The following is a 27,834-nucleotide window of genomic DNA, read 5'->3' as shown; positions in this document are numbered from 1 at the left end:
TGATGGAGGCTTGTAAACCATGACGTCATTAAATATAGGTTTCTTACCTGTCTTTGTAGTGCCCAAATGGTCAAAAGGAAATGCAACACGCTTCCCATTAGGATTCAATACGAGTCTGTCAACCATACTAAGAAGTTCACTACTAGCCTCTCTATTATTAGGCTCAAGTTTTACCACGTGCTCAAAATCCTCCAAGGCTTCCTTGAGGAGATTCAAATGTTTATATGCTAATCCTCTACGATAAAGGGCTTTAACATTGAAGGGATAAAAATGTAGCACAAAAGTGTAGTAAGAGCAAGCCTGCTCATAACGGAGGAGTTTCAACTCACAAAATGCTAAATTGAGAACAAGTGAAATACAAAGGGAACCGGCAGCAGGCTCGTCATGTACGGATGGAAGGTCAAGAAAACATAAAAGCTTAAGTGCTTGCATATAATGACGGGAAGCTAAAAGAAATTCACCATCCTTGAAAATAGAGTTACTCCTTTCTTTCACCAAATAAATATTGGGGATAGATGGTCCCCCCATATCCATAATCCACTGAAGCAGGACATCGTCGTCAACACCAACACCATTATCATTGAGTACAAACAGTTCACAAAGGTTAAGTAGGAGTGATTGGTATTCCATAGTAGGAAAGCAAGACTAAAATGGAAAGATTAAAGAAATAAGAGGAACAAAGGAGTAGATTAAATAAAACAAACAAACTCAAACAGAGACGAAAACTACTACAACCAGCCCAACCGCCTCAATTACTAACCCAAACGAACCACCTCCGTAAGATTTCGACCATGGGTGCAGAAGATGAAAAGCAAGACATCGTCCGAAAAAACCACAAACTATCAACCTCCGTCCAACCAGTAACTCATCTTAACAGTGAAAGATATCGGGACTTATGGATTAAAAGAACAAACAATTAATGACCAGAAGCACCATAAGAAAGAAAATTGAAGCAATTAAAGGTATGAATTCATTGAGATAAACCGAAAACGCAGTATCAAATGATGATAAAGTTGAGCACATGGAATTTTAGCCTGAAGAAGGAATCTCAATTGGATATGGCTTAGAACTTAAAAAAAAACCAATCAAACGAAAGTATTAACTTAAGAAAATTTTAAAAGCATTAAAGAGATTAGGCATAGCGAGAAGTTTTGGAAGACCAAACCAACAGAACAAAGAAACAACCCGATAAAGGCGGCAGACAAATAAAGGGATCTGGTTGCCGCCGTCGTAGCTACAAATCAAGCAACAAACTCAACTCGAAACACAAACTCAACCGGAGGTTGGAGGGAAAGAACGATGTACCTGTACTTGGAACCAAAAACCCATGATCAAATCAAGAAACCGCCGGAGATAGCCCCAAAGAGCCGCATCTTTGGCGGAACTGGAGGTGGAGCAGGGGTGGAAGGAGAGGATGGGGGTGGTAGTAGTTACAAGAAAACTTAGGGGTTAGAAAAGGTTAGATGTGACAACCTTAAATAACCCGATAGTTAAACGCGTAAATTCTACGGAAAAACTGGTAGGATATGTTTGTAATTGGTTCAACTAGCCAAAAACCTGTAATTTCAAAAATTTTCCTAAACCAATCACAACATTTCCAACGTTCCCAATAGACGGGTGCCAAAACCTGCAATTGCTAACAATCTAACTTACTTACACCGCTAAAGGTAAGAAAATACATAATGATACAACCCAAAATAGAAAAGGGAGACATATGTCCCTTCAAATTATATACAAAACCAAAAGTTAAAAGGTTATATACATAACCAAAAGATAAAAGGTTTCTACAAAAGAAAGCCAAACTAGGTCCAAGGTTCCTTGCTCACTAGCTAAATGTCGTGACCCCATTAAGCATCAACAACTGTCAATCGCATTTTATACAAACACGAAAGCCACAATTCAGTGGGGAGTAACTTCGAGTCCTCCCAGCCACGAATCGTCATAATTAATGTAACATGTAGTAAAACATGTAAACTATATGATAATTCATCTAATTTCCAAGCATCCTAACATATGAATGCTAAATTGACTAATTTAAACTATCATGTGAAAAATTTAACAAATTGTAATCCAAACTCTATCAACCATAGCCGGCTTACATCTCACCTTCTATGATTCATAGAATCATCAAACAAGAAAGGGCAATATATCAAAGACAGACATAAGTTCTTAGTCCCGTCAATAGCCACTTTGTAACTCGAGTCTATACCACGAGGTAGGGAAGGTAATCGAACCGGTATCTTGGCTCAGCGGTTAATATTAATAAAACATGGCCAAGAGACAACACAACCCTAGCCTAAAATCTGCGCAGACCTAGACATGCGGATACACACCACCGCACCCAAGACCCACTATTTTTCTAAAAACATAGTGAGTACCCTAAGGAGTCCACCAAAGGGTTGGCTAGTACTTAAGCTGACCCCTTACTATCAAAATAAAATCGAGGTCATGCCCCAACTTGGATATAAATCCACTAGTCGGGAACACAAAGGCTATCAAGCAGTGAACATATACTCGTCAAAGACTAAAAGACCTATCTATGATGAAGGCCGAAATACTCACCTAGGACCTAGTCCCAGCTAGTCCCAGCTTGAATACTTTAGCCCACACCACACAAGACTCACCACACAAGTCAAGTAAGACACCCACTTAACCATAAGAGGACAAAAAGTCCAACTTACCAACCTAAATGCTAACATTCTATCATGTGAAAGGCTATATAAATGTCTATTCAAAGAAACAACCCAACAATATCCTCAATAAGTATTCAATACTAATTTCTAATTCTAGCAATTTTAACAATATTAAAGGCTTTAGGGGAAACTAGGGCCATTTCTACAATACAAGACACTATTAAATTCAATAAGCTATACATGTGAACTAAAGCTTGATAAATGGCCTAAAACAAGAAAAAGGCCGATTATCTAAATCATTCAACCGAATTTTTACCCGCAACCCTGACCTGCGACAGTGCAGGTTAAATTGCGGTGACCAATCACTCAATTAAGCGACATCGCATCATCAAAGGGACTAAGGCTCGATTTTCGGACAATCAACAAAACATTACAATTATCCCTATACAATTCATTCTGAGCCTATTATTTACAAATTCATTTTGTAAACTATCCTAACATGTGATAACTATTAACATAAGCATAGTTTTACCATTAACATAATTTTTATTACTTATATGATTCAATTCCTAAAGTGTACTCATACTAACTATGTCATTAATAAACCCGAAATGACAAATTTTGCAAGGAAAACTGAAACAAGCAACGGACCAACCGGGCCAACCCCAAGGCCGGCCGTGGGCTGTCAGTGGGCTTTTGCATTTCTATTGGGCCGTCCCCTACACCACCATTTTTTTTTCCATTTTTGTTTAGTAAAAGACCGTCTGAACATTAATTAATCGTCCCCAATTCAACTTTGATAATTTAAACTAACAAAAGGCACAAATTAAGCATGCATGCAACAAATTTTAACATGTGAAAACTACAACTCAAACAAAAATCACTAAACATACAAAAACAACAAAGATTGTGACGATAATTCGTCGAGTAACTCGAAATATGTTACCTTAAGCTAGAAAATGAGCAATTAGCACCTCAAAACCCAAACCCTAACAACAACTAGCCGCTATCCTCTACAATATACGAGTCCCCGAACTCGTCTTCCAAATCTTCACCTAATTAAACAATAAAAACACCATAAATAAGCACAAATACCGAAAATACCGAAATTTCATCTTAAAACAATTTCAAGAAAACTGAAATTAAATTATACCAAGTTGTAGATCGCGACGAGAGGATTCCGGAAAGGTAAATTTCGTGAAAAACCGCTAAGAAATGAAGGAGTTGTGTCGAAAATAAGCTTGATTTTATATGGAAATGGTGTTTTGATCTTTGGAATAAGATAGAATGTTGAAGAAACAAGAAAACCAGAAAAAAAAAATAGAAAGGAAGGGGGTGGTGCGCGTGAAAGGGAGAAAGGAAAGGAGGAGAGCGGGTTTGAGTCGGGATTTTTCGAGTCGGTTTTGACTCGTTTCGATAATAATTAAAACCGTAAGTCAAACGCAAATTCCGTCAAGACCAAAGTTCTTAAACACGAGATTACAAGAAAATTGAGTATTCATAAGACCCATTTCCAAATCCGTTTACCCAATGTTCAAAAGAATCGTCATTTTCCCCCGATACGCCCTTATTTCGAAATAAAAAGTTTTACACGGTTTAAACTATTTCTAAACATCTCGAAACTATCAAAATAAATACTTTTCTTCAAAATATAATAAAATTATATTTCTTTGAATTATTTTTACTTTAAATACTTAAATATCAACTTTTATTTGATTAATAAATTATTTTCGAAATATATTAACGATCCGAAATTACGGGGCGTTACATTAGAGATATATGAAATGTTTTTTAAATATTTTCTTAAAAATTAAGTAGCGTATATGTTAGAATTTGGGAAACAATTGGTCTCCCTTTTGACGGGTTACCATTTGTGACGGATATTTTGTGAGATAAAATGATAACAAAATGGGTTAGTGGAGAAAGGGGACCACATGAATAGTGTTGCAGAGAGAGAAAAAGTGGGTATATTGTGAGGTAAAATGATATCCGTCTTCAGCTTGTGACGGATATGTCATGTCTTCAATGAGAATTTGTGTTTGGGAAAACATGGTAATACATGGTAGTAAATCTCTAAATAATTAAAAATATCTAACTTTCAATGAGAATTTGTGTTTGGGATATGTCATGTATTCATATGGGATCTTATTTGATTCGTCTTTAAGAGTACATTAAAAATATCTAACTTTTATAATTTTTGCAAATACGCAGCTAATGATATTTATCGTGTAAAAGCTGCGTTGGTAAACGTGATAAAAGAAACTTGTAAAGTGGAGTTGAATGAAGGGAGTAAATCGTATTGTAGCAACATCAATCATGAATCATGATGACATAATTTTTATGTATTTATTTAATCAAACTACATATTACGGAGTATATGTATTTATACATAAGCCGTTACCACTTTGAACGCATTCCCATTTCTAGTCCCTGCCTCCCTCCCTGCTTCTCTTATCACTTTTTTTCCGTCTTCAAAACAAAAAGCTTTTGTACACAAAAACCTCGCTGTTCCTCCAATCAACCCATTTTCCTCACTTTTTTTTGTACACATAAAGTTGCTACTTTGAACTGTTAGAACACCAAAAGCAAAAGGGACAAAATAAAACCGCCTTACATAAACATTTAGGATAATACTTAATACTCTGTATTTTTTAAATAAATACAGTATATATCTGTAGTAACTTCCAAAGAAAAAAATGAAACCACCCATTTCACCCATTTCAAAGCAGTATTATAGAGGACCAAAACTTGGTAAAAGTGGAGAAGAAGAAATCAAGAACATGAACATGAACATAAACAATAAACTTGATTTCTTCAAGAAATTAAACCGTTTAAACAACAACAACCCACATGAATTTTCAATCAGTTTAGTATTCTTCTTGCTTCTTACTTTATTTCTCTTGTGTTCTTTCTTTTACTTTGACCATGGTGTTCAAGTCAACGGTAAAAATGGAGAAACAGCAGCCAGGTGGCAGTTTGGGATTGGTTTTATTCAAGGAAACAAAAATGAGAGCAGTGAAAGTAACCGTAACGATAATAACAATAGTAATAATGGTAATAATAGTAAAAGTGAAGAAGAATGTGATTATTTTTCAGGGAAATGGGTGTGGGATGAAACATACCCACTTTATGATTCAAAAGATTGTTCCTTTTCTGATGGTGGTTTTAGATGTTTGGAAAATGGTAGACCTGATCATGATTATACCAAGTGGAGATGGCAACCCAACAATTGTGATATGCCCAGGTTGTTCACATTTTCCGTCTTTTTTATTATGCTTTCACTTGCATGTTTTTGTTAATGTATAGTTTTGATGTCATAAGTACTTATGTTGGTAGACATAGGACTATAGGAGTCCATGGTGTTGGGGTATCTATTAGGATAAGTTTTGAAATTTGAATACAGTAACTATTGGTTGGTGGGATCATCTTATGGTCGATCATAAATTCTTGTTTAAGACGGTCTTACATGTATGTGACTCTGAGAGTCAGACTCATTGAACCTACAACTAAATTAGGATGTATTCATATATGTGTGGTCTTATATGTGAGACGATTTCATACAAGACTCATTCGAGATAATATGTTCTTGGGTTCAACTAGCAGGCATTGTAATTTGAAATGTGCCCAATTCATTATGTCAGCTAGTTAATGTATTGGACAAATGGTGTTTGTGAAGCTTTTATCTCCCTTAAAACAATGATTGAAATAAATATACTGATATTTTCATCCTCTACATTTTAGATGAACTTTGGTTTTGTTTAATTTGATCCTATGGTCTGAGATTTCTGCAGTTCAGGTGGGTTTTAACCCTTAGGTACTGTATTACTGTACTGTACTACTGGTGTAGTTGGTAAATTTCTTGCTACACAAAATCTCATTACAGACGGCGATATCCGTCACAAGCTTGTGACGGATATCATTTCCTCTCACAAAATACCCATGAGAGGTGAGTGGGGAAGCACATGGGGGTGCCCCATCTTGTCCCCTCTCCCTTTTTGTGAGAGGTCTTCAGCTTGTGACGGGATTAGCCCGTCACAAGCAAGACGCTTTGTTCTTGCTAAGAGTTCTAAGATGGGATTAAATTGGCCTTGTATGCATCTCTTTGTACCGATAAACAAAATTAATCTTCGATGGGCTGTTTTCCAAAGTCTTTATTCCTTGGAGGTAGATTATGATCGAATAACACAAAATGATTCTACAACTTCACTTCTTTCATCGTGAAATAGCAGACATTTGATACAATTTCGGATTTCATCCATCAGGGTATTGCTGCGTACATCTGTCCCTCATTACCCCTTTTTTTGCGAGGGCTGTTGATATTTATTTTATTTGCCAAATTCGTTGATTTGTGTACTCCTTGATGGTTCTGCTATTGTAGAATATGAATAATGACATGTTATATCTCGACTTGTTTGTAACAGATTCGATGCAAAGGTGATGTTGGAAAAGCTTAGAAACAAGAGGCTTGTATATGTTGGTGACTCAATTGGAAGGAATCAATGGGAGTCTCTTTTATGCATGCTTTCTTCTGCAATTCCTGACAAGGCTTCAATCTATGAAGTAAATGGGAATCCCATAACAAAGCATATGGGATATTTGATCTTTCGCTTTCGGGATTATAACTGCACCATTGAGTACTACAGAGCTCCCTTCTTAGTTGTTCAGGGCAGGCCGCCTGCTGGTGCCCCAGAACAGGTGAGGTACACTTTGAGAGTGGATCAACTGGAGTGGACCTCTCGCCAGTGGAAAGATGCTGATGTCCTAATTTTCAATGCTGGCCATTGGTGGACGCACGATAAGACTATTAGGAGGTGAGTAGAATCGTAAATGGTGTCCTTTGTTTTGCAGTTTGTTATAGTTTGCTATGAATTAAGTAGTTGATTTATGTACGATGATCATTCATTTAGTTATCATTCATAATTTAAGCATTTGTTTTAATCTAAGTGGGGGGAATCGTAGTGCACAAGTAATACTCCTACCATGCTACCATCTTCTAAATATAACTGAGATTTCGTGGATTTTTGAATTTTAAAATGTACTTGAACCGACGTTTAACCTCTTAATATTTGAATTAAGCTATTCTTCCTATTCTTCAGCGGTTGTTACTTCCAAGAAGGCAATGAGGTGAAGATGAATATGACAGTGGAAACTGCTTTCAGACGGTCAATTGAGACTCTTGTCAGTTGGGTAGATAGTCAAGTGAATGTGACCAAGACCAGTGTCTATTTCCGTTCTTATGCTCCAGTGCATTTCAGGTTTGCCATCATAAACCTCTAATGTTTTTCCCTGTTGTACATTTTCGATGCATTTGAATTTAAAACAATTTTAAGGCTCTAATGCATGGCTGCATAATAGATTTTCTGTATGAGCATGTTGATAAATGTATTCTGGTTTCAGTCCTTCAAACTAAAATCCTTTCCTCAACCTTGCAAGCCTTAAGTTATATAATTGCCAAATTGCCACATTTTGACATATCAGGTTTCCACTTTCGAACATATACTGGATACCATTTAAGCTCTCCATGCGTTTGTAAAGGAATGAAAATTACGGCCATTGCTTTCTCTTAGTTGTTTGTCCGACAATTTGCCACAGTGCTGCTACATATTGAACACGATCATGAATAAAATTGTGAATTTTAAACGATACAACCTCTCATCACAATCATTTTTATAGCATCTTGTAAAAAACAACCGCTAGTCATGTTTGTTGAAATTTCATATATGGACACTAGAATTCTGGAAACTTGGTATAGATGACGCCAATTATAAATGTGATGGATTACCCCTACAAAATAATTTGAGGTATACCATGTTTGAAAGTATCTTGTCTAGCCAATGCACTGAAACTCCCCTGTATTTTCTAAACTGTGTTTCACAGTGGAGGTGACTGGAAAAATGGTGGGGCTTGTCATTTGGAAACAACACCCGACTTAGAGGCGCCTTACTCGCCGCAAATGTGGGGCCACTATAATATCGTCAATGATGTTCTGTCCAATCATACAAAGACACCTGGCGTGAACATGGTAAATGTCACCTATTTGACAATGCAGAGAAGAGATGGTCATCCATCCTTGTACTACATGGGCACTAAACCCGCTCCCATGCATCGACAAGACTGTAGTCATTGGTGCCTGCCAGGCGTTCCTGATACATGGAATGAACTTCTTTATGCTGTTTTCCTCAAACAGCAGTCCGCTAACTCGAGGAATTCTACTATTGCTTCGGAAGATGGGTTATAATGAAAAAGGTAAAAAAATCAGAAGATGATTCATTTGACAGCTTTTCTTTTCGAAAGTCAAGTGCTTTATAAAAAACCTTTACGTCTGAGAACGCTATTCTAAATCCGCCACTAAGACGTGGGAGACACATTTTTACTTGTGCGTAAACTTTGGTGTTGACGGAGGAGGGTTGTAAGTTTTACGGGGTAGCTGGAGGAATCATATGATCTTTGTGTACAAGTGTTTGGAGTGGATGCCGGAATTATACTAGCTTTAATTTGATTCTAGGAGGGGGTATGTTGTGCCTCTAAGAAATGGGTACATATGATTTGGTATTTTGGTATACAAGATTAGTTTGTGATTCTTTTGTTAGGGTATTACTCAATTGTAACATCCTGGAAATGTAAAGAAAAAAAAGATAAGAATGTTGTTTCTAGTGTGAAATTTGATAGATGTAAAACCACATGAAAGTGAATAGCAAGTGTATTTCTCCCAGTGCAGGACTGGCCATTTTCATAAGTAGCAGGTTTTTGTGCTTGTAAATACAAGTATCTCTCATTCATCTGACAATATGGCATGTTTTCCGAAAGACACGGTTTTACATAAAGTTATTGTGGATAACTAGTATCAAAGATTCTAAAACTGATAAAACAGGTAACAAATAATATTAAATTGTTCGCTAATAAAAATGGTGACTACAACTCTTATGAAAACGGTTGGTTACTAAGTAAAAGAGGGTAATTGTCAAGTCTCAACAATAATGAATTACCAAAAACACAAACACAAAGGCCAAAAATTTTCATGGGTGAATCACTAACTCTACCAGTATTGTTAGGGGAGCCTAACTAGTAGCAAAGGGGAGCACTCGCTACTTCTAACTGTAGTTGGTTTGATTCGCCGAAATTGAACACTCTCAGTTACGTTTTGGAATGATTACAAACTTGTATCACTCTAAAAAGTCTAAGTCCGTAATATTTACATGAAAGAAATCCTGGCCATTAATTTGATTCTCAATAATCTTTCTTTAAAAAAAAAGTTTCATTAATCCAAGCGAAATTACTAAATTAATATTTCTAATCTAACTTAGACCATTAATGAATGCCACACCAACAATCAATAAGTACTCAGTACTCACAATTATCAATTCAACTACCTAGTCCCCCACTTCCAAGCAAACTTCACAAAACCGTTGGATTGACATTTAAGAAAACGAAAGAAAACCTTGGAACGTTAGACAATAGCGCCTACTATTTAAACATTTCCACCTTTTTATCCTCACCACAAAAACTAGCCGTTGTACTCTCTTTATACACTCACTCACTCTTTCTTATTGTTCAATTTAATTCCTTCTTCTCCTTCACATACCAATATCTAAATTCTAAATATCTAATTTTTATTTCTTCAATTAATTTACTTATTTGGTTTATAATAATATTATTGATTATAGGAATTAGCCTTATCAATGACAAATTCAGCATCAACCCTGATTATTAGTCCCACTTCAGATAAGCGTTTATGGAGCAATTTGAATAATCGCGTTGAACAACTTCTCGAAAGCCGAAATTCCCAGCTGCCCTCTTCTATTTCTACCACGGTTAGTTGATTTTTCAATTATCTGATTTTATTTTGAGGTTTCAATCAATTTTTTTAGTTGGGTATGTACTATATTATATTTGCGTTTCCCTGAGTTTAATTATTGTATTGGGTGCAAGGTTGATGGTGATTCGAGTCGAGCAAAGCGAATGAAAGAGGATTCTATGCTATTGATTAGGGGATTTGATTCAATTGCATCTTCACTATCTCAGCTCACCAGTAACCTTGATAATGCCCTTCAGGTATTGTTAATTAAATAGAGCTTGTGGTTTTATAAGAGCTTGTTGTGCCTAAAAGTTAAAACCGTCGTAAGCTTACAGCGGTCATTCAATTATTGAACCACATAACATGAAAAGAGACGGTCTTAAGCTTAGTTTCCTGAAATTACGAGGAATAACACCATTTAGTTCTACAAATTATGATATAGGGGACTAGAGATTTAGCAAAGTCATCAACATTGACAGAGATAATCCACAACACAATTAGTAGCACAAACAACAAATCTGAAGATGAGCATGATGGAAAATCAGAGAATGGTGAAGATATTGGAGAAGAGAAAAAGGGATTGAAGAGAAAGATTGATGAATGTTGCTCTGATGAACAAGGGGAGAATGAGAAAAAGAAGCAACACCAAACTGATATGCAACTCAAGAAAGTCAGAAATGTATGGAATTGTGTTTCATTATGTTTGTTTTATGTTACTCCCACCATTCTTATTATTAGCTTGCAGACTCGTGTTCAACACTTGACACTTTAACAAATCTGAGCATCTTTCTAGAATAGTTGACTCAGGAAGTATTTGATGTTTTCTGTATATAAATATCAGCTTGCAGTGTCTATGGCAAGTAAATCGGCCTCGCTAGCCAAGGAGCTGAAAACAGTAAAATCCGATATGTGTTTTCTGCAAGAGAGGTGTGCAATTCTTGAGGAAGAAAACCGGAGGCTTCGAGATGGGTTTGGAGAAGGCATTAGACCTGATGAAGATGATTTGGTAAAAATCTACAAGTTGAAGACACTTGTATGTTTGAACTGTCCTTAATTTCAGCTTGCCTATAACTCGAATTTTATTTGGTATATAACAGGTGAGGCTACAATTAGAGGCACTACTTGCTGAGAAGTCGAGATTAGCAACAGACAATGCAAATTTAACAAGGGAAAACCAGTGCCTTAAACAACTAGTCGAGTACCACCAGTTCGCCACCCAAGATCTTTCCGCTTCTTATGAGCAAGTTATTGAAGGGCTTTGCTTGGATTTCTCTTCTCCAGGAGCTGAAGAACGGAGCAATAATGGAAGTATTGAGGACCAGGAAGACCACAGATATAATGAAAGCGTCGAGGATCAGGAAGATGTCCTGATGCCCAGATCAGATGATTTTGATTTCCATACCCCTCTGCGTGCTGACTTTGTTGAAGACGAAGAGCTAGTGAATCATTGAATCTCTCATTCTCTTTTTAGTTTCTACGCCTCAGTAAAATGCGTTGAAATTCCACATGAAATTTTATGTCAACATTCCCTGCAAAACCATGCACTTTGGCAAATATTAGCACTTCTGAGTAGTTCCGACTACTATAAGTCATTTGTTGTACTTAATGTTTTCTCCAATGCGGACTCTGCGTTTACTAGATGTAAAAACAAATTAATTTGTCACATTTCGTGTCAATCCATCTGCATAAATCTGTCATAAACTGTAACCTTAATACCATTTCCCTTTTACCAAATCATTTCATCCAAACAAAGGGTAAAAAAATCGAGACATAAGATGCTCACACGAAAGGCATAAAACAAGACCGCAAATTTCAACATTAAACTTGTCATATGTGAAAGCATCAAATCACATATAAAATTAAGATTTTGCGACTCGCTAGAAAATCAAATCCTAGAACTTTCGCAAAGAAAATATTGGCTATGATGTACAAAGAAGAAATTTTGCAGCCAAAAAAGGAACATAATGCTGAATTGCTGATACTACTACTACGCTTCAAATCCAACTTTGTTCTTTTTTGAAGCCCTTATTCCATCATCATTTTGGTCGTAAGAACCGCCACGCTTCACTTGCCGTGAAAGGTTTTCATTTACTTTAGACAAACTGGCAAATACATTCATTACTTCTGAGAAGATGCTGCTTTGCTTCTCAAACTGAAACGAGCAACAAAAAATAGTAAACAAAAGTTATCAAGTCAAATGGTGCCATGGTGGTAAAATAACAAACCTACTCTTGAATTAAAAGAATGGGAACAACCGGATAAATCATTTTGATGGAGAGGTGCAGTAGTTAATAAATTAGGGGCAATATCAATAGATCACTCATTAACCATACTAAATTTAGATGTTGGACAAACAATAAATTTGGAGTAACTTTTAGGGGGAGAGGGGAGAATAAAAGTGGAATGGAGGGAGTATCACTCACAAGATCCGCATACAAGTGACAAGGATTTAGCGACTTAAAATTGTACTGAATGAAGATGTCTAAGAAGGGAACGTGACACTCATCATGGCCGCTTAAAAGCCGTGAAGGTTTATATACATGAAGTCATTTCAGGCGGTATTAACCGATTCCCTGATCAAAACTAAAACCTACTCCTCTAATATCATGGACAATTTCTTTTCTGAATATGCAAAAAATTACATACATATAATCGGTTAGTATGAGAAAGAATGTGCCTGTAATTCCTCAACAAGAATCCAGAAAACCTTCCCTAATTTGATTTCACCCACATAATTATCACATGGCCAAAGGTCAAGGAAGCTAAATCATGTTTCTGAGGTTAAACAGACAACTCAGAGCATTGCCCCTTTACTGTAATCCTTTTTCACTTACCTGAGATAAGGAAGCAGAAAACACTCCCCCTCGACAGTAGTCGCGTAATTGTCTAGTACCTAGTGGCAACATTTTCTAAACTGAGTTTCGATAGCCATGGATGTAGAAGTTATTGAGCTAAACGCATCCTTAACAATATGAGGGAAACATAGCATGAAAAAGGAAGGGAAAGGGGTCTGTCTAACTATTCAAAAAATACTAAAACATACTCGAAACATAGGAAAGATAATTCTGAGGTTAAACCACCAATTGCAAAACAATGTAAGTATAACGAAGTGCAACTCGTAAAAATAACAAGAAAAAGAAGAACGACACATACCACATCGATTTTCCCAACAGCATGTTCCAGAAGTTTGGTCAATTCCCTATTCTCCTCCATCAAAGACTCGATCTGTAATATGTCGAAAAGCAGTTAACTTTGAGGCTAACCTATCCACATGACTGACTTAACCACATTATATAATTACATGACAGGTTTCAGTATTTTTCAGTCCTCTTACCTTCCTTTGGGAATTGATATACATTGCTTTATATTTCATATCAGTTCCACCAAGAATTTCCTCCTCGGTATTCTGGTCCGTTTCCTGTCAACAAAAGAAAAAGAATCTTCAATTAAATAAAACAGCCTTCTGCACAAAAACTTTCAAACTTCCAGGAAAAGATTTGATATAGTTACGTTGGATATCTTCTCGAGGGATTTGTTCAGTTCAATCACACGAGTTTCATCATCTTCTTTGTCCTTCTCACATTCTTCTTCATTATTTTCAGTTTCACTGATTATTTCATCAACAGATTCTAATACTTGATTTACAGCAGGCTCTTGCATATTAACTTTCAAATTTCTGCGACAAGATTTAATGGTTATATGGGATGTCTTCTCGAGAGATTTGCTTGGTTCATCTTCAATCACACGAGTTTCATCTTCTTTGTCCTTCTCAGGTACTTCTTTGCTATTTTCAGTTTCGCTGATAATTTCATGAACAACAGGTCCTGATACTTGATTTACAGAATTAGGCTGAACCCTTTGAGATCTTCTAGTAAATACTTTAGAAGTCGTTTTTGATTTAGTTTTGCCAGGAGGGGAAGTACCCGACACAGAAGCGCCATGCTCTACGTTATCAAGATTTCCATGAGAATCATTTGTTGCCCCTTCAACTGGAGACTTGGGAACCAATGGTTCCTTCATTATTTGGCTCTGTCATAGCAAAGTTAATACTCCACCAAAGCAACAACCATAACAATAACAATATTCAAAAGTAGCATTAATCGAGAAAGCGAGATGATGAATGTCTTAAGTAATAAAGCAAGAAATAACTCATGAAGTACATGAAATCAGAATATCCAAGCAAAATAAAACACATGAATAGCATGGTAGGGCATTACTAACAACTGACAGAGTACAGTTGACTTTATTTTATTTGAAGTTTTGAACCCGCGACCTATTGTCAGGTTACCTCAGTGTTAACCACTAGACTAAGACCTCTTCAGTTCATTTAGTTCGTGTCTGAAGTGTAACTTACCATGAAATATAAGTGAGCATGAAAACTTTTAAGTTTAGTTTGGTAATGAAGAGGAAGTGAAGGGTGCAAAGAATCGATAAAGCAAACTGGCTCGCTAAAGTGATCATAATGTGGGTCAACGACACCCGTCTCTAGTGAAAAGGATTGTATATATCCAACTCCTTGCCCTACCTTTCGCGGGAGCCCTTGAGGCACGGGGATAATATTGTCGTTGTTGTGATTGGTCTCGTAACCAATCTTCAAGTAAATTTCAAAAGAATTTGCTATAGAATATGAAATTTACTAATCACAAGTAACCCTAATAATCAAATGCAATACAAGTACTAAAATCAATCTTCGAGTAAAAATAATGAATGATAAGTAAAGTATTAGTGATGAATAAAAGGGTTAAACAAACCTTGCTTGCTTTTGCTTTCCTACCCATAACGCCAAATCTTGGGGTTAACAGAAGTTGCAAAGGGAACAAAATTGGGACGTTGGTATTTGAAGAAAGAAGATTAGTCCCACAAATTTGGAATTGCAATGGTTCATAGAACAAGCCCACGTTGATCGAGGTTTTTGAAGAAAGAAGACTAGGCGTTGTACAATAAATACCTCACTTATTATTAATAATAATAACTAGTTTGAAAGCCCATGGGTTACAACGGGTAATTAACGTATATATAATTATAATTATAATGAAAAAAAGTTATAAGGATAAGGATTTAATGTTTATCTCCTTTATTTAATAATTTGTTTACATGATTAGAATATATCTGTCAAAGAAAAATAAAAAGATAAATAAATACATGGGATGAATATGGTAGAAAACATTTTTTTCTTAATAGTTAACATTGAATTTTAGTTTAATGATAATTCAAAATCATGTCATCATAAAAATTACATATACGGAGTAATGTTTTGGGTACGAATATTTCTCTCTTTTCAAATAAAATTTTTAATTCAAAATCATGTCATCATGTAAATTAAGTAAAAGATTCCATTAATATTGACCATTTTCGCTCTTTCTCCCACCTACGAACCCAGCCAAACCAAACCCGAGCCCCTGTTATGTGAGCTCAAAACAGGGTGGCAACCCTTGTTCCTCTTGGAGCCATGGCTCAAGCTCCTTAGAAACCGACACCTCCCTTACTTGCTCACCAAGATTGTCATCTCCTAGATCCTTTATCCTCTCATGTCAGCCAAAAAAGATAGAGAACAAATTAAAGATTTATCTTTTCAATATTATTTCAAAACCGTCTCAACAACTTATCACATTCACACCCACCTTTCCTAACCTTTCTAATTGAAACCCTAGAGCATCTCGCGTCTCTACATAGACTCCTCTTCATTCCCATAAAGAGAACACGGAATATACAGAAGCAATCACCCTGAAACCCTCCGAAATACCCGAGCATAAACCGAAGCAACCACCCTCTGCCTCCTTAGAAATATCCTTCGAAACTCCATTAACCCTTGCTCACCTTACGTGAAAATCGACTTAGGGAATCTAGGGAGAATCCTCAACCTAGAATATGAGTGATAATTGTGCTTAGGTAACGACTTGTGCGTTAACACTTTGTTAAGTTTGCCCTTGTTGTGAGCACGACCTGTTATCGTTCGTTTTTCGTTGTTTTAATTTGTCGCGAAGCTGACAATGATATGCAAGTCGATCTTTAAGAAGCTAAAGGTCGGAGAACACGTTATGTGGGATGACCAGTGTCTAACTGTATTTGATAAAATAAAAGAAGTGTTGTCCTCTCCACCAGTTCTTATCCCACCTGTAGTGGGGCTACCGTTATCGTTGTATCTAACTGTTACAAATACTGCAATGGGAGCAATATTGTCATAAACCATTGACAAAGAAGAAATGGCTATCACTACTACAAATCCGGGCAACTACAACGCCCCTTTAACAACGATTATTCACGAAAATCACAATAGACGTTGTAGAATGTATGGCGCGAATTTTACTAAAATAAATTACAACGGTTTTACAACGGGTATGGTTATAAAAACCGTTGTTATTAGTTTTAACAACGGGTCACACATGCACAACCGTTGTTAATAATTTGGCGCAAAATTGGCGCAAAGTTAGTGAAAAGTAATCACAACGGTTATTTTTGAAACCCGTTGTTAAAACTTATTTAACAACGGGTGTTTTTTACAACCGTTGTTAAAACATATTTCACAACGGTTGTTGTTTAATAACCGTTGTCAATACCTTCCATACTATAAACCACACAAAGTAAGTCTCTTGACCACAAAACACAACCCTTAATACACAAACACAAACACAGCAGACAAACAAACACAAAACACATACACACTCTCTTTCTCTCTTTCTCTCTTTCTCTCTTTCTCATCGTCGCTTTATCTTCTCGCCGTCACTGTGATTTCATCGTCTATTACGTTCTGTATTTATCAGGTAAATCTCGCCGTCACTGTTAGTTTCATCGTCATTATTTTCTTTTTCTATTTATTTCTTTTGCATGTATGTGTTTGTATCGACCATTATGTTATTTGTTTAAGTATTGTTCGCATAATTAGTTAGTAAAACAATGAAGAAGCAAGATAAAGAAGTAAGATAAACATAATTAATATATATATATATATATATATATATATATATATATATATATATATATATATATATATATATATATATATATATATATATATATATATATATATATATATATATATATATATATATATATATATATATATATATATATACATAAATTAAAAAAAAAAATTACATATGTAAAAATGCAATTCTTATATTTTCATAGAGGATCTTATTCTGCTCTATCGTATCCGTCCTCTCCTCCTTGGCTATTTGGAGGTTCCGTTCAGTGATTGCTATATCGTCATATAGCCGCAATCGCCGCCGCTCCGCCAAGCCATCTTCTTTGGCGTGCTTGATGCGGATCGAGCATCCGCAAGGTAGCTCTGAAACTTTCCTCAATATGGAGGAACCGGCGGATGAAGTTGTTGTTGTTCTCGATCATGGTAAGAGTCTTAAGGATGAAATCATTCATTTTGTTGGAGTTTTTTGAGTTTGTTTTGAAAGATTAAGTAGAGTTTGTTTTAGTAGTTAGGGTTTGGAAATGAATATATTGAGATAATGGAAATGTTAGTTGAGATATGCAATGTATTTATACTAAGCAATGTGTGGGTTGAGTTGCTTTTTAATTAATATATATGTTAGGAAGTTGTGCCATAATCATCATCATATCTCTCAATAATGCTGCTTCAAATCTTATTACTAACCCTTCTCATTCCATATTATCCGTTCATATGTACAGTGATGTCAGTAATAATGCATGCATCGGAATTCTAACAACGGTTATTTTAAAACAACCCGTTGTCTTTAGTTATAACAACGGTTTTGTATATTAAAACCCGTTGTTATAACTTTCCCCCCAAAATTGAGTCACACTTTCCACAACGGGTTTTTATACATAAAACCGTTGTTAATAGTTTTAACAACGGTTTCCTTAAGAAAAATAACCGTTGTTAAAACCTTCTACAACGGACGCTTTAACAACGTCCGCTTTTTTATATAACAACGGTTTTTGACCGTTGTTATAGCCTGTATCTGTAGTAGTGTATTTACTACATCAGTAAGAAGTTCTTAGAGTATGAAGTAAAGTATAAACCTCTTGAAAAGACGTGTTTGGCCTTAGTTTGGGCAACAAAGAAGCTAAGACATTACATGCTCAGTTACAGCGTGTGTGTCTATTAAAAAATGGAGCCGATCAAGTACCTGTTTGAAAAACCATGCTAAATGGAAGAATTTCAAGGTGGACTCTCATGTTATCCGAGTTCGATCTCAAATACGTACCATTGAAGGTGATCAAGGTAAGGGTGGTGGCCGATTTCGTTGCTGATAATCCAATCGAAGAAACGGAAGTAGTTGACACCTGGTCATTCTCTAATAAAGACGTCGTCCATGTAAAAACTGATGTATGGGACCTGTATTTCGATGGAGCATCGAATTATATGGGATACGGAGTGGGAATTCTCCTCATTTCGCCAGAATATGAACATGTGCATGTGTCAATCAAGCTAGACTTCAATGTCACGAACAACGCTGTTGAATATGAAGCATGTTTCCTCGGTTTGCGCAGTGCTCTTGATTTAGGCGTAGCTGTTAGTACACGGAGACTTGTCCTTGGTCATCACCCAAGTGGCTGGGTCATGGAAGATTAAGAGCAGTAGTTTGGCCCCGTACCAAGCAAAAATAGAAGAAGTCAAAGCATTATTCGATGACATTAAGTATGTGCATCTCCCGAGGGATGAAAACTAGTTTGTTGATGCATTGTCAAAACTAGCTGCTTTGATCAACATACCTGATCACATACATAGTATGCCAATACCTGTCGAAGGCAGATCGTCACGTGCCTATGTAAATGCAATAGACGATGTCGACGAGGGTGGAATCGAACCATGGCACACATCCATTTTGAAATACAAGGAAACATGAGAGTATCCTTCCGACCTTGACGCGCGTGGAAAACGTGCCCTACGAATGTTGTCAGCCCGTTTTGTTAAAACTAATGACGGGCAACTGTACAAAAAGACAGCGCAAGATGTTCTATTATGATGCATAGACAAACCAACAGCAGAAAAGGTCATGGAAGAAGTACATGACGGGGAGTGCGAGCCGCACATGAATGCTCACATGTTAGTCCGTAAGATTATGAGACTTGGTTATTATTGGACAACAACGGAGACGGATTGCCGCAAATGTCATATGCTGTCATAATTGTCAGATATTCGCAAATGTGCAGCACATGCCAACCTCTATATTATACACCATGACATCACCATGACCATTTTCAACCTGGGGAATCGACATCATTGGAAAAGTAAACTCATCTGTTCAGAGGGCACTGTTTTATCCTTGTTGCGATTAACTACTTCACGGAGTGGGTAAAAGCAAAGTCTTACAAAGTGCTAAATGCGAAACAGGTAGCAAAGTTTATTCAAAATGATTAGATCTGCCAATATGGGGTGCCACATGAGTTCATCAGTGATCATGAGATTCATTTTCAAGCTGAAACTGTCACTATACTTGAAAAGTATAAGATAAAGCATCATAAGTCATCACAATACTTGTAACACCCCCATTAATTAAGAAACCTTTAGCAAGGCCTTCCTAGCCAATGGAGGCGCTACACATCTTGGTTTCCCAAGGTAGTAGTGCGAATAACTAAATTAGAAGCAATTTAGCATAGATAAGTTTAAAGTTAATAGAGTTAAAAAATATATTCGGGAATTAAACTACAATACCAAATTATACAAACCAAAGGGAAATAACTGAAGTCTAATGAATAATGTCAAAATTTATGAAATGCTAAGTGGTGACATGCTAAGTGAAAAACCGTTCCAAGCCTTTGGCTCAAACATATGCACAAAGCTACACGTCAATCTAGTGCTCCCCATATGACCGAAAATATCATATGGTTCACCACAGATTTTGAAAACATTTAAGGTTAGTCTCAATAATACAAGTGCTTACGATATAACATGAGTGTACGATATGAAATGTAACAATGATATGAAAGAATGAAGTATGGCAACCACAAGTCACCTCCAACACCACTCATTCTTCAAACAAACCCGGTGACGGGATAGCAACACCGCCACCAACAGCCGGTCCGCAGTCCGTAAATGATACTCGGGACACGCCCAAAGTACCGAGCCCGGGGGCTAACCGAACCTTTGCCAGACGTCATGACACCACGAGTCCCTCCAAAATCAAGTTATAAATGTGCATGTCATTCTTGAAGTGGGAAGCTCCAAAAGGCGACCCAATTGTAAGACAGTCTCCCAATCCGTCTTACGTCTCCTCAACAACTCAACACAGCCATATATCAATAATCCACCACCAACCTCGTCCAACATTCACAAGTAACCAAGATATACACAATATATGTCAAATATGTCTTTCCACATAAACATGAACCATAATATGACATGAATGCATGTGTTCACCATTATTCCAACCTATTAGTAACCAATTCTCCAATTTCATATTATCATGAAATTCAATTGATAATGTAAAGCTAATATCACTTACCCATTAATATGACATGGTGTATTTTCAATACTAGTATGCAACCAACATCAATTTCCCAATTAATCATGTTATAATGCAATTATGACATTTACTAAGAAATTCATGGCAATTAACATAAATGTAAACAAACATATTACTAAGACCGAGTAGGAAAATCCTACCTCTTGAAAATCTTCAACAACCAAGCACAGACACAGACACAGACACAGACACAGACACAGACACACACACACACACACACACACACACACACACACACACACACACACACACACACACACACACACACACACACACACACACTAACTAACTAACTAACTAACTAACTAACTAACTAACTAACTAACTAACTAACTAACTAACTAACTAACTAACTAACTAACTAACTAGAAGGGATCATCTAAGAAGTCTCCTCCTACATGTAATTAAGTAAAGACTATCACAACTCCCCTTCTTCTGGGCGAGTCCGGTCCAAAGATATCTTCCAAGACTCGTGCCACCAACCCGTCTCGGCCGGAAGATCCCGATGGCCCCATCATGTGAAAGGGGCTTTCACAGATGGCATGAAAGCCCATCAAAAGAAGGAAGGCACTCAAAATCCTTCTAATCCAAACACCCTATAAAGGCTTTTGGATAAGAGAGAGAATGCCGCCCTCTCAACGGGAATTTTAAAGGCTCCAAAACCCCAAAAAAGAAAAAATCACATATAGTATGGCAAGTAGAGCGGAAAAGAGGAGTAAGGAGACTCCATACTGATATTATACAACAATAATAATACTAATAAATCCTTAATTAAACCACTTAATTACCCAACACACTAATTAAATTCACATAAGACAAATCCCCCCAAAATCTAGGGTTACTAATGTTAGACCACACTTGGTTGATGATGCCAAGTTTCTTTGTAATTAATGGTTTGTTTCTTAGTTATTTCTAATAGCATTTGAAGCTCACAAATCACTCCTCAAAGATGGTGCAAGATTGATAAAGACAAAGAATCTTCCTAAGCCTAAGTCAAATGTTGTAAGCGAGGTACTGTAACATTCTCAATTTGTTAAGTGATAGCAAAACCTTGCAACAGTGCAACGCACTGCAGTTTCTGATACAACTAATGGACAATTTTCAAAAAAGGAAATAAATTTCGAAAAACGCAAAGTTTAAACTTTCATAAGACTTCTTATTTTCAAAAGATACCATTTTATAAATCTGAAGCACAAAAAGAATATGCTTGCTAGTTGATTCAAAAGATACCAATCTTGTTTTTACAAGTTGATTTTAATTACAAAAATGGGTCTTTTGCTTTTCTATATTTAGCAATAATGTGAGTTCCCATGAAATTTTATAGAGAACACTCCGTACATTTAAAATGAATTTTTCTTGAGCCTTCAAACTAATTGTTCTCTATAAACATTTATTTAATGTGATTAATTCTGATTACTCTTGGATAATAGAGTGAAGAAGCACTTTTAGGATTCTTCCTTTGCACACTTATTCTTCTATAAATAGCTTTCTCATTTCTCTTTTATTACTAAGACTTTGAAGAACATTTATTGAGTACTTTGAAAATCATTTTTGAGTCAAAAGCTTTGTCTTTCTTAAAGTATTTGCAAAAACGTTTTAAGTCTTAAAGTCTTTAACTGTTTTCGAAATAGTCATAAAATTTCCATGTGACATAATGAGTTTGTTCCATGATTCTCATGTTTAAGTCTTAATTGTAATCTCCATGTTCTTAAGTAAACTCTTAAGATTCTGATTCTGTAAACTTGTGAGATAGAACACACGAACTTTTGTAGCGGAGTAGCTTTAAGTTTGAGTTGCAACTGGGTTGGTTGACGAGTTATTTTCATTGTAAGAGGATTAGTTGTTTGAGTAAATTTCTAAACAAGCAATAAAATAACGATTGGACGTAGGCCTCGGAGTAGAGGCTGAACCAATTTTTAAACATCGTCTTTTTTGTCTATTTACTTTTACGATTCATCTACCTTTACGTATTTCATTTTAATCTTGCTATCTGCTCTATGTCACAGTCAATCATAGTGTGACATAGACCTGTTGTACCTCTTGTGAACTTATAATCCATTAATTTTCTCAAGACTATTACTTAAAATCTCTTACTTGTGTTATCCCCTAACCAAGTTGAGTTGAACATTTTAAAAGGTACACCTAATTCATCCCCCCGCCCCCTAGGTATTAATCATTTTTAACTCTTCAATTAGTATCAGTGCCCCGTGCTCTTGATATTGGTTAGAACCAAAGAGTTGATCCTATAGTTATGGACGATTCTAAACACATCAATTATCCTATGTATAAGGGAGAGAACTATGTCTGGTGGAAACACAGCATGGAGCACTATGTCAAAAGTGCGGACTATGAAATTGGTTGCTCATTTAAAAGGACCCACTCGCTATTTCGGTGACTAATGCTGATAGCACTAGTTTCCCGAAAAGCAAGGACAAATATGTTGAGGTCGATTATAGGAAAGTCAAGAAAAACTCTAAAGCCATGTACATCCTTCAATATGGGATTGGTGAACAAGAGATCAACCGGATATTCGGATGTAACTCGACCATGGAAATTTGGTACACCTTAAGCCTTGCTTATGAGAGGGAACGTCACAAGTCAAAAAGTACCATATTGATCTTCTTATGCAACAATATGAGATGTTCAACATGGGAAGAGATGAGTCAATTAATAGTCTATTTTCACATTTTTCTAGTATTGTCAATGACCTCAAGAGTCCAGGAAGAAACTTTGAATCCGAGGATTTAGTCCGTAAAATCCTTCGTAGCTTAATTGAAAAGTGGCAACCGAAGGTTACGACTATTGAGGAAGCTAAAGACCTTGCTTTGATTTCCCTTAATAAATTAATGGGTTCACTCATGGCTCATGAGTTAACTCTCACGGCTTTCGAGTGAAAGTTCTAAAGGGAAAAGACTCACTCTTAATACTCTCTAAAGTAATGAGGAGGGTGATGATGACGAGTTTGCGATGTTCACTAAAAACATTGTTGGCATGATAAATGGTCGAAACTCATAAAGGTATGGCAATAATACTAGCCAACGTCGTTTCCCTAAGAAAAAATCGAGTTCCACTATTGGTTGCTTTAAATGTGGTGACAAAGGTCATCAAATCAAAGAATGCCCAAAATGGAACGACATAAAATCTAAGCAAAAACATGACTTTGCTAAACGTGACTACAAAAATAATGTGATGTCAACTATTTGGGGCATGTATATCTGATTCCGTAGAGAACGATGTCCTTGAGGAAGAATTAGACGCCAAATTATGCATCTCGTCAAGCTCTTCTAAGGATGCTTCAAAATCACCAAAGAAAGAAAATATCAAATGTCTTATGGCTCACTCAGTAGACTCAGATTCAGATTCAGAAAATGAGCTAAATGAGCTCAAGGAAAAGTTTCAATCTTTTTCTAAAGACAAAGTGTGTCTTCTTTTAGACAAGTTCATTGACAAGTGTAGTGTCCAAAGTAACATATTAGAGGCTATGCAAACTAAAATCGAAGACATCGCGGAAGAGAATTTTGACTTAAAAGATTGTCTAAATAAGGTTGATCAACCTAGTTCATCATTGAGTCTTGAAAAGGAGATGAGAACCCTTAGAAAACAGAACTTTTTTCTAGCCAAAAAGGGTGAGCAGACTCATGTCACAGTGGCACCCACTGTGACATTTGAATCTAATGATGAAACTGAGACTCTCATAAAACTTGTGGTGTCTTCACTAACTAAAGAACATGACTCTCTGCAATCTGACCTCACCTTATGTCAAAATGATAACAAACAACTTGAACAAATTGTCTTATTACTTAATGATGAAGCAAGCCATGCTAAACATGCTTTTGACAAAGTAGGAGAACTAAATCTTGATCATCTTGCTAAAACTGAAACATTAACTAAAGAGCTAGATGAGGCTACGATGTTTCATTTAAAATGGAAGGAAGTCAGAATGTTTTGGAGTTTCTTCTAAAACAGTCAGAAGAATACGAAAAGCGTGCAAAGAATGCTGGACTTGGTTTCAAATGCAACAGTAACACACACTGTTGCATCCGAAACCAGGACCCAACCAAATTTTATTTTTGAAGAAGAAAGTATGCTTGACTTCCCGAATACATCATTCTCAACTATTGTGGTAAAACAGGTTATGAGTTTAATGGTTGTGAAAAGAGAGTCCTTGACTTAGAAAGAAATACTAAGGTGGCTAAACAAGTTTGGATTAAGAAGGAACAGGTCAAGAAAGTTGTTGTCAAGAAGGAACCTAACCTTATTTAGGTTTCTAAACTAAACGTTTGATCTCTTGTAGGCATTAGTGAAGGGCAATAACAATTGGTACATACTTAGACAGTGGATGCTCTCGTCACATGACGGGAGACGAAAGTCAATTCCTCTCGCTAGAAGCCTACGATGGTGGCATGGTGACTTTTGGTGACAACAAACGAGGTGAAATCATTGGTATTGGAAAAGTTGGTAAGTCAAAGTCATTATGTGTCGACAAAGTGTTGTTTTTTGTAAAAGGTTTGAAACACAATCTCTTATGTATTTCACAACTATGTGATCGTGGTAACATCGTTGAATTTTATACTAGCGAATGTAGAATAATTGATGGAAAAATTAAAGAACTCATTCTTTAAGGTAAACGTGTCAAAGATGTCTACATGACTAACTTATACTCATAGTCGAGTCAAACATTATCATACATGAGTGTTCAAAAGAATGGCTCTTGACTTTGGCATAAACAACTTGGTCATGTTAATGCTAAGACACTTAATATCCGTAAGAGACTTGATCTATTAGATGACATTCCTGACATCAAATTTGAATTTAAATCACTTTGTGACGATTATGTTAAAGGAAAACAAGTAAAATGCTCCTTTAAATCCAAAAATGTTGTTAGGACTTCACTACCTCTTGAACTTATTCATATAGACTTATGTGGACCTATGCATATTATTAGTAGAGGTGGAAGTAGCTATATTTGTGTAATTGTTGATGACTTGTATGGCTTATTTTCCTAAGTTCTAAAGAGCAAGCCTTTGATGAATTCTTAATTTGGGTAAAAAAGGTCCAAAACAAATTTGGTTATAAACTTGTTTCCTTGAGATCCGACCATGAAACCGAATTTGAGAATCTATCATTTGAAACTTATTGTAATGAGAATGGTGCTAGCCATAATCTTTCCGCCGCAAGAACCCCTCAACAAAATGGAGTTGCGGAACGAATGAACCGAACACTTGAAAATATGGCTAGGACCATGATCATTAGCTCTAAAGTACCACATAATTTTTCGGCCGAAACCGTTAACACATCTTTTTATATCTATAATCGCGTCATAATTAGAAAAATCATTGAGAAAACCCCTTATAAACTACTACGAGAAAGAAAATCTAATATCTCACACTTAAAATATTTTGGTAGTAAATTATTTGTGAACAACAATGGCAAAGACAACCTTGGCAAATTTGATGCTCGTAGTGATGAAAGAGTTTTTGTTGGTTATTCCGATCATAGTAAAGCTTACAAAGTGTATAACCAGAGAACCATGAAAATGGAGGAGAGTGTCCATGTAATATTTAACGAATCTAGTCTCTTTGTTCTAAATACACAGGTTGATGATGAAGAGGATGAAGAAGAAGATGACTTTAAAATTGGAATGACACGACATGATATGGATTAAGTGGTGGAAGAGGCTGAACAACAGTTGGAGCCACTGTTGCATGACGAGGCTGGCCAAACTTCAGGGGGAATTAATCCTCCTCCATCTCTGGAAGATGCTAGCTCATCCAGGGGGAATGAGGATGTTAATGAACAACCTACTGAAATAGAACCATAAAACACGGAGCCTGATGAAACAGTGACACACACTGTGACAACAGAACCAAACAATACCTCAAGCACTCTTGTCCCTAAAAATGGAAACACCAAAGCTCTCATCCTCTAACAAACCTGACCAGTGACCTAAGTTCTAGAATAAAAACCAGATCCTCGCTCCAAAACTTCTGTGCTTTTGAGGCATTCATATCACAAATTGAACCCGATCATGTCAAAATAGCCCTAACCGATGAATATTGGGTGACCGCTATGCAAGAAGAATTGGAGCAATTCGAAAGAAACAAGGTATGACATCTTGTCCCTAGGCCCTCTAAACGTATTGTAATTGGTACGAGATTGGTCTTTCGCAATAAACTTTATGATGTTAGAGAAATCGTAAGGAACAAAGTTAGACTAGTGGTACAAGGTTTTAATCAACAAGAAGGAATTTATTATGATGAAACCTTTGCACCAATAGCTAGGCTTGAAGCCATACAAATGCTCCTAGCTTTTGTGTCTCACGTCGGCATAAAACGTTTTCAAATGGATGTTAAAACTGCTTTCTTAAATGGCTATCTTGAGGAAGAAGTTTTTATCGAACAACCTCTGGCCTTTATAAACAATGAGTTCCCTAACCACGTTTTCATACTTGATAAAGCACTTTATGGTTTAAAACATTATCCCCGAGCTTGGTATGATAGGCTTTCAAAGTTTCTATTGGAAAATGGTTTTTTTACGTGGTTTAGTTGACAAAACATTATTATCAAGTCACAGTGAAAGGAACTGTTGCTTGTGCAAGTAGATATTGATGACATTATCTTTGGTAAAACAAATAATATTCTCTATAAGTACTTTTTGGATCTAATGACTTCCGAGGTTGAAATGAGTATGATGGGAGAGCTTGAATTCTTCCTTGGTCTTCAAATCAAGCAAGGTGAGAAAGGAACCATGATCCATCAACAAAAGTACTTAAAGGAAATGATAATAAAGTTTGGGTTGACTAACTCAAATCCTATGGGTACACCAATGGTGGCTAAACTTAGTCTTGACAAAGACAAAAATGGTAAAAGTGTTGGTGAAAAGGTATATCCAGGTATGATCGGTTCATTGCTTTATTTAATCGCTAGTCGACCCGACATACAATTTAGTGTGTGTGTGTGTG

At 36.3% G+C, this 27,834-nt stretch overlaps 3 protein-coding genes across 3 annotated transcripts; 2 read left to right on the top strand and 1 right to left on the bottom strand.

Moving 5' to 3' along the window:
• Positions 1-5,190: 5,190 nt before the first annotated feature.
• On the top strand, positions 5,191-9,369 carry LOC141592245 (protein trichome birefringence-like 11). The gene is made up of 4 exons (XM_074412848.1): positions 5,191-5,877; positions 7,055-7,444; positions 7,730-7,888; positions 8,511-9,369. Exons 1-4 carry the CDS (start codon positions 5,330-5,332, stop codon positions 8,869-8,871), a joined length of 1,458 nt encoding a protein of 485 aa, XP_074268949.1. The 5' UTR covers positions 5,191-5,329; the 3' UTR covers positions 8,872-9,369.
• A 758-nt stretch (positions 9,370-10,127) lies between these two features.
• Positions 10,128-12,093, top strand: LOC141592246 (uncharacterized). Its single transcript, XM_074412849.1, has 5 exons — positions 10,128-10,444; positions 10,563-10,685; positions 10,871-11,107; positions 11,270-11,434; positions 11,526-12,093. The coding sequence occupies exons 1-5, from the start codon at positions 10,313-10,315 to the stop codon at positions 11,877-11,879; spliced, it is 1,011 nt and encodes a 336-aa protein (XP_074268950.1). The 5' UTR covers positions 10,128-10,312; the 3' UTR covers positions 11,880-12,093.
• A 145-nt stretch (positions 12,094-12,238) lies between these two features.
• LOC141592247 (uncharacterized) lies at positions 12,239-15,415 on the bottom strand. Its single transcript, XM_074412851.1, has 5 exons — positions 15,180-15,415; positions 13,939-14,457; positions 13,763-13,846; positions 13,582-13,653; positions 12,239-12,580 (listed from the first exon to the last, which is right to left on the bottom strand). The coding sequence occupies exons 1-5, from the start codon at positions 15,204-15,206 to the stop codon at positions 12,416-12,418; spliced, it is 867 nt and encodes a 288-aa protein (XP_074268952.1). The 5' UTR covers positions 15,207-15,415; the 3' UTR covers positions 12,239-12,415.
• Positions 15,416-27,834: the final 12,419 nt, after the last annotated feature.

The sequence above is a fragment of the Silene latifolia genome, chromosome 7 (assembly GCF_048544455.1).
Source record: "Silene latifolia isolate original U9 population chromosome 7, ASM4854445v1, whole genome shotgun sequence".
Taxonomy (NCBI): Eukaryota; Viridiplantae; Streptophyta; class Magnoliopsida; order Caryophyllales; family Caryophyllaceae; genus Silene; species Silene latifolia.
The sequence above is the reverse complement of the archived record's forward strand: the minus strand, read 5'-3'. Positions and strand labels throughout refer to the sequence as shown.

Bases quoted from the DNA above. Each gene is read 5' to 3' on its own strand.
- LOC141592247 (XM_074412851.1), bottom strand. From the start codon at position 15,206: ATGGGTAGGAAAGCAAAAGCAAGCAAG. The intron at 14,458-15,179 runs GTTTGTTTAACC...TTGCTATGACAG, and splicing joins GGAAAGCAAAAGCAAGCAAG to AGCCAAATAATGAAGGAACC. The intron at 12,581-13,581 runs GTATGTGTCGTT...TGCTCGTTTCAG, and splicing joins CTGTTGGGAAAATCGATGTG to TTTGAGAAGCAAAGCAGCAT.
- LOC141592246 (XM_074412849.1), top strand. From the start codon at position 10,313: ATGACAAATTCAGCATCAACCCTGATTATTAGTCCCACTTCAGATAAG. The intron at 10,445-10,562 runs GTTAGTTGATTT...ATTGGGTGCAAG, and splicing joins CCTCTTCTATTTCTACCACG to GTTGATGGTGATTCGAGTCG. The intron at 11,435-11,525 runs GTAAAAATCTAC...GGTATATAACAG, and splicing joins GACCTGATGAAGATGATTTG to GTGAGGCTACAATTAGAGGC.
- LOC141592245 (XM_074412848.1), top strand. From the start codon at position 5,330: ATGAAACCACCCATTTCACCCATTTCAAAGCAGTATTATAGAGGACCA. The intron at 5,878-7,054 runs GTTGTTCACATT...TGTTTGTAACAG, and splicing joins AACAATTGTGATATGCCCAG to ATTCGATGCAAAGGTGATGT. The intron at 7,889-8,510 runs GTTTGCCATCAT...TGTGTTTCACAG, and splicing joins TATGCTCCAGTGCATTTCAG to TGGAGGTGACTGGAAAAATG.